The sequence below is a fragment of the Lissotriton vulgaris genome, chromosome 8 (assembly GCF_964263255.1).
Source record: "Lissotriton vulgaris chromosome 8, aLisVul1.2, whole genome shotgun sequence".
NCBI classification, from domain to species: Eukaryota; Metazoa; Chordata; class Amphibia; order Caudata; family Salamandridae; genus Lissotriton; species Lissotriton vulgaris.
Genome location: NC_141696.1, coordinates 61,766,596 through 61,772,634, shown reverse-complemented (window position 1 = coordinate 61,772,634; position 6,039 = coordinate 61,766,596). Strand labels below are relative to the sequence as shown.

Sequence of the window (6,039 nt, the reverse complement as noted above, 5' to 3'; positions counted from 1 at the left end):
ATAGACTGCCCCACCCACGCAAATACCAACAGAACTGCAATGGCTGCTATTCTTGCAATGTGTAAACAGTCCATGGATCTATTCCACCCCCCCCCCACCGCTTTGTATGCAAAGCGTCTTAACAACCTTCGAGACAACATCAGCGCTACCGAAAAAAAATAAAACCGATTAAAAGTAGCATCTTCAGTCCCTCCTGACTTTGTTCTAACATACTTTGTATCTTGGCACTTGCACGTTAATTCATGCCATGGACTTAATAAAAGTATCCCAGCATGCACTGCTGATGGTACAAGCCAGGGCTGGCAAGGGTGGGCATACTGGGCACAAAATATGCTCCTGGTCCTATACATTTGGATGGGACGTGGGGGGTGCACGGGTGCCACGCGCCCTCGGCACGTCTCTGGCTGTCCGGTTCCTGTTTTCCCCGGGCCCATCCTGTGCTGCACGTGCGTCAGAGTGCACAGAAACGCTATGTACTGTGTGACCGCAGCACGCTCCTTCCTGCCACAGAGCCAGCGCCTGTGCTGCTAAGCCAAGGCCCCTCCCCCCCTGCCCATCCCATCCCAGGCCCCTCCCCCCGGCTGTCCTTTCTATAGCATGGCTCGCCTCTAGTCCTCGCCCTTCTCTCAGCCCGGCCCCTCCACTGGCCCCGGCCCTCGCCTGACCACAGGCCCCGCCCCCTCTGCCCCCCCCCCCCTCCCCTCCCTGAGTCATGTGCTGGATGCGGAAGCTGCAGTGACAGAGCCTCAGAGGGAAGGGCTTACTGCTGAGACAGCGGGAGGCAGAGGGGAACCCGGGCACGGCTGACACTGACTGACTGCCATTGAGGTACAGAGAGGACTGCAGACACCAGAGACAGACCGCTACAGAGAGGGACGCCGCAGAGACAGGCTGCCACTGAGGTACAGAGAGGAGTGCACAGTGACTGCACACATCAGAGAGGGACACCTGGGCACTGCAGGGACAGGCTGCCACAGAGGGGAGCACCTGGGCACAGCAGGAGGGCACCTGGGCACAGTCAGACTGCCACACAGGGACAAGGAGCGAGTGGCACCCGGGCACGGCAGACACTGACTGCCACTGAGGTACAGAGAAGACTGCCTGCCACATCAGAGACAGACAGCTACAGAGAGGGACACCCGGGCACAGACTGCCACTGAGGTACAGAGAGGACTGCACACATCAGAGACAGACCGCTACAGAGAGGGACACCGCAGAGACAGGCTGCCACTGAGGTACAGAGAGGAGTGCACAGTGACTGCACACATCAGAGAGGGACACCTGGGCACTGCAGGGACAGGCTGCCACAGAGGGGAGCACCTGGGCACAGCAGGAGGGCACCTGGGCACAGTCAGACTGCCACACAGGGACAAGGAGCGAGTGGCACCCGGGCACGGCAGACACTGACTGCCACTGAGGTACAGAGAAGACTGCCTGCCACATCAGAGACAGACAGCTACAGAGAGGGACACCCGGGCACAGACTGCCACTGAGGTACAGAGAGGACTGCACACATCAGAGACAGACCGCTACAGAGAGGGACACCGCAGAGACAGGCTGCCACTGAGGTACAGAGAGGAGTGCACAGTGACTGCACACATCAGAGAGGGACACCTGGGCACTGCAGGGACAGGCTGCCACAGAGGGGAGCACCTGGGCACAGCAGGAGGGCACCTGGGCACAGTCAGACTGCCACACAGGGACAAGGAGCGAGTGGCACCCGGGCACGGCAGACACTGACTGCCACTGAGGTACAGAGAAGACTGCCTGCCACATCAGAGACAGACTGCCACAGAGAAGGGCACCTGGGCACAGGAGAGACAGGCTGCCTCTGAGTCACAGAGGGAGACACCTGAGCACAGCGTAGACAAACTGCCGTACAGGGACAGAGTGACATCTGGGACAGAGTGACTGCCCGGCACAGAGGGACACCTGGGCAGTGCAGAGACCGACTGCCTCAGAGGTACAGAGCGGGGCACCTGAGCACAGCAGAGACATAGGCCACAGTGGAGAGACTGCCGTGGAAGTGACAGAGACAGCCCGGGCGGCAGAGTAGAGAGCGCTGCTGCACAGAGCGACATACGAAGGTTGGCAGTTCTCCGGTTGCTGCCAGCGTGTGACAGTCAGAGCAGGAATGCGCTGTATCATGAGCTTGGCGTGTGCCAGGGCTGTTTGGGCATAGCCTGAAAGGACTCCGTGGGTATCACTGCTTGGCAGGTAACACAGAGGGAGGCAGACCTGGGCGGAGGCAGTCAGAAGCAACAGGTGGTCCACGGAGGCTGGCACACATCAGGGGGCCTGCAGACAGCCGAGGGGGACAGGCAGGGTCCTGGTACAGACACACAGCTCTAGTGGGGCAGTGCCAGGTAGAGAACCTAGGGCAGTGACAGGCAGGGAACCTAGGGCAGAGCAAGGAAAACCATGATACGTGTGCCCGGCTTCTGGGTGGGCATCGCCCTGCCCTGCCTCCTGTACCTCTGCGTCCCGGCCTCCGCCTACCCTCTGCTGGAGAATGAGGGCGTCGTGGCCCCAGAATACTTCCTGCCCAAGCTGGGGGCCCAGTACGGGTGGAGGAACCTGAGCTGTCCGGTGTGTAAGGCGCTCTTCGCAGCCATCGACCTGAGTCTGCTGGTAAGTGCCATCCGCAGGGGGGCGGGGGCTGGAGGGGCCCATAGGGCACGGGGCTCCCAAGGGACCCAATGCTACGTCAGAGCGGCAGACAGTCCTTGCCTCTGGCCCAAACAACTCAGGAATCTGGGACTTGTACTTTATTCGCATGTATCTGAAAGTCTGTTATGATTTCCATCGATTCCGCCCCCTCTCCCCCCCCTCCTCCCCCCCCCAGACTTTACCGTTACACCTTTGGCCAGTCTAGACCTTTTTTTTGATCTCATATATTTAGTTTTAAAAGAAAAACTACAAGTTCCAGAATTCAAGTTTTTGGGTAAAATACATGAACTATGAAAGTATCGTATATTTGGGGGTGGTTGGGGTTATGACCTTGTTTGTGACCACTGAGCGTGCTCAGGAGCATGTCTTGTGTTATCTACGCTTATTTAAAATCTGCTTTTCCGCTGTGACGAGATAAGATACCCCCTTTCCTGTGAACGGGTGTGGCGGCATGGCGAGGGTGCGCGGCGAGGCCTGGCATCACTGGAGTCTGCGCCAGGGTTAATCCGGGGTCAGGTCTCAGCAGAGGAGCCCCGCCCCGCCCCGCCTCTCCAGGGCCCATACAGACATGTCTTCTGTGTTATCCTCCGAAGTGAAGATCGCGTGATGCTGTGATCGGGTGTTTCATAATGTGGGCACGAGCGCCCCTTGTGTGCCCCAGTGCCCTCCCCGTGTCACGCGTGAGACCTTAGACAGCACAAAGCAGTAACTGCAGAACTACGACACCCAGAATGCACCTGTGCGTGTTTTCACCCGCTCTGGGGAGGGTCAGGAGAGCTGTGTGGCGCAGCACACTATCGCTAACTGTGCCATTTAGGGGGTTCGAAGATGCGTATGTTTTCATTACATTTCGTGAAATTCTATCAAAGGTTTGTGAAAAGTATGCAACATTATTCTTTCAGCGCAAAATAAATGTGTCGGTATTATACGGACGTGCACGTCGTGTGAATAAAAGTCTTGCAAGATAGCAGGCGAAGGCTAGTTCGAGCAGAAAATGAGTTCCGTCGTTTTATACATTGACCCATCTCCTGCGGGCAAAATCGCCTAGTTTCAAGGAAATTGGTGAATTTCACAAACACTGCAGGGTGAGAGACTGTCGGGGCTCTGGAGGTAGTCCAGGATGAGGTGGGGTCACTTCCGCCAGCTCTGGCCCTCGGACTCTGGTACTCACACGGTGCATGAATTATGAGATACTACACCCCAAGGGACGGGGGCTCCCTGGGTGGGGTCAGGCCCCGGGGCCTTGAGGCATCGTGACAGCTTTTCACCAGCACTGTTATCAGCATTCTGATGAGAGGAGGAGCGCCCTCCTGGTGCTAATCTCGTCTGTCTCTAGAGTCAAGCTGTTCCTACAACACCTCGTGTGTCACCTCAGGGTAACTCGTGAGAAAAACAAACAGAGCCGAACAGTTTGGAGGAAAGCCCCTCCTTTGTTAGTCAGTAGTTTAAAGGTTTGTTTGCCCCCTATCAGCAATTTCCCCAAGCAGCAGGTGAGATAGCTCGACGGCTTAACGCGCCTGCAGCAGCGCCTCGTGCTCGCTGCAGGTCACGAGCCTTGTCAACCTTTCCTTGTTTACTGCTCTCGCATTGACGCAGCATGCGGATATTTCATATATTTGAGTGCGAGTAATCTATCCAGGCCCGGTTTCATTCTGGTCCTCGTAGTCTGGAATTCATAATGAGGTTAACAGTACCATGAACTCCAGGGCGTTGGAGGTCAGGTGTTAAAAAGTTGCTGATTTCCACCTTGCAGAAGGCTGTGTTCTTGTTAGCAGAGGGCCATCTGCTGGCTTTGGGAGTCCGGTGGGAGTCCTGCGACCTCCCACACCTATGAGGAGGGTCAGTGTGGGCTGTGCTCCAAGTTTTGAGTTTTCTGTGTGGCAGACTGTATCCGCGTCTTTAGTGACCCGGGGTTTGTGTTCTGCTCCCTCTGTTAGGTGATGTAGGCGTCCTGTAGGAGGCCAGCCCCTGTGAGGCACGTCTGAAGGATTGCACTACAGTTAATAAATTGTTTTATTTACATGTGTGTTTTGTTGTAGTACTTGAAACCTCAGCTTTGATGATCCTTTGTGCTGTAAATAATAAGTGTTATACCCAGATTTAATAGCACTACTCATCATAGTGACCTGGGAAGGATGAAAGGCTGACTCGGCCCTGTGTGTTTGGGACTCAGCTCCCTCAGTATCCGTGCACCAAACCGGGTGATCTTGTGCTGAGGGCCTTAGAGTGTCCGCCTCTTGGCGCTGCTGGCTCTATTGGCCGGTGCCATTAATTATGGGGCCTCTGGAGTCCTCTGTGACGTGGAAAGGGGCCAGTGAGACGTCCAGGACTTGCAGTCACCCCCCCTAGAGAAGTTGTTAGATTGTCTGCTTAAGGGCCGCGTGTTTGTGGATTCCTGCAGGGTTTGCCTCTCTGTATCTCGTGTTGCCTCAGGGGGTCCTGCTGACACCTGCTTGTTCAGTTGATGGTTTTACCTACAATTGAAGCCCCACAACAGGGCCCGGTCGTGCAGCTTTCATTACGTAATACCTGTCTGTGTACACGTTCATTGTGTAGCCAGGGGTGTGACGCAGGACAGGATGACCAGGTCAAACATAAAAGTAGGACTAAAGCCTTTGGTGTCACTTCTATTTGTGGCCTGACCCGTTTTTTTTTTTTTTTGTATTAGTCTTGTAAATGTGTATGTGTGTGTATCCTCGCGCTCTATCTATTCTATATATATATATATATATATAATGCTACTTTTTATGACCTCTGTTTTAAGTGCGGTCGGATCTCCCCTGAACCCCACCCTTTCTTTCTCTGCTCACAGCCGACCTCTTCCTTTGTTACCCGAAAGAAACTGAAACCACTTGGAACTTTAGAGGCGCCTTTGAAGCGAGAGCAGAGTTTCCATTCTGCTTTGGGATGACGTGACCTTTGTCCCAAAAACCGGAAGATGTATTTAGGACCCGGATCCCCCAGCATGCTCCCCGCTCCCGACCCACATGAAAATCAACAACAGAGATTTGTGTGGGTGTAAAAACGGCCATGTTTAATATTTAGACAATTCATAAACATGACAAGGCATTTCAAATTTATTACATACAGTTATCAACACAATGTTATTCTTGACCTCCTGATCTTCTTTCGCCAGATTAAGATTCTAATCTTCCAGCACTAAGGGGGGGCTTCCGGCTCCCCTCTTCCCTGCCGTGCATCCACGCGAGGTGAAACCCACCTGCGAACCAAGAGGGGTGAGCCCCCAACCTCTGATCCTTGTCCGCCTTCTCCAGGGGCCCACCCTCCGACCACCAGGCTGACCAGGAACCCAGGAGGCTCGTAACCTGTCGCCCTAGCCTCCCCAGCAGGGGCCCTATTTCACAGCGG

At 54.9% G+C, this 6,039-nt stretch overlaps 1 protein-coding gene across 4 annotated transcripts in view; it reads left to right on the top strand.

The window, feature by feature from the left end:
• Positions 1 to 734: 734 nt before the first annotated feature.
• The window catches only part of SMPD1 (sphingomyelin phosphodiesterase 1), a 68,423-nt gene continuing 63,118 nt past the window's right edge, over positions 735 to 6,039 (top strand). Inside the window, exons 1-2 of one of the 4 annotated variants that reach the window (XM_086933717.1) lie at positions 735 to 828; positions 1,483 to 2,631. In XM_086933717.1, the coding sequence (XP_086789843.1) occupies positions 2,422 to 2,631 (210 nt within the window). In that variant the 5' untranslated portion in view covers positions 735 to 828; positions 1,483 to 2,421. Of the gene's footprint in view, positions 992 to 1,054; positions 1,255 to 1,482; positions 2,632 to 6,039 lie in introns of those variants that run through there. The other 3 variants (XM_086933718.1, XM_086933720.1, XM_086933719.1) reach the window with 3 other exon arrangements.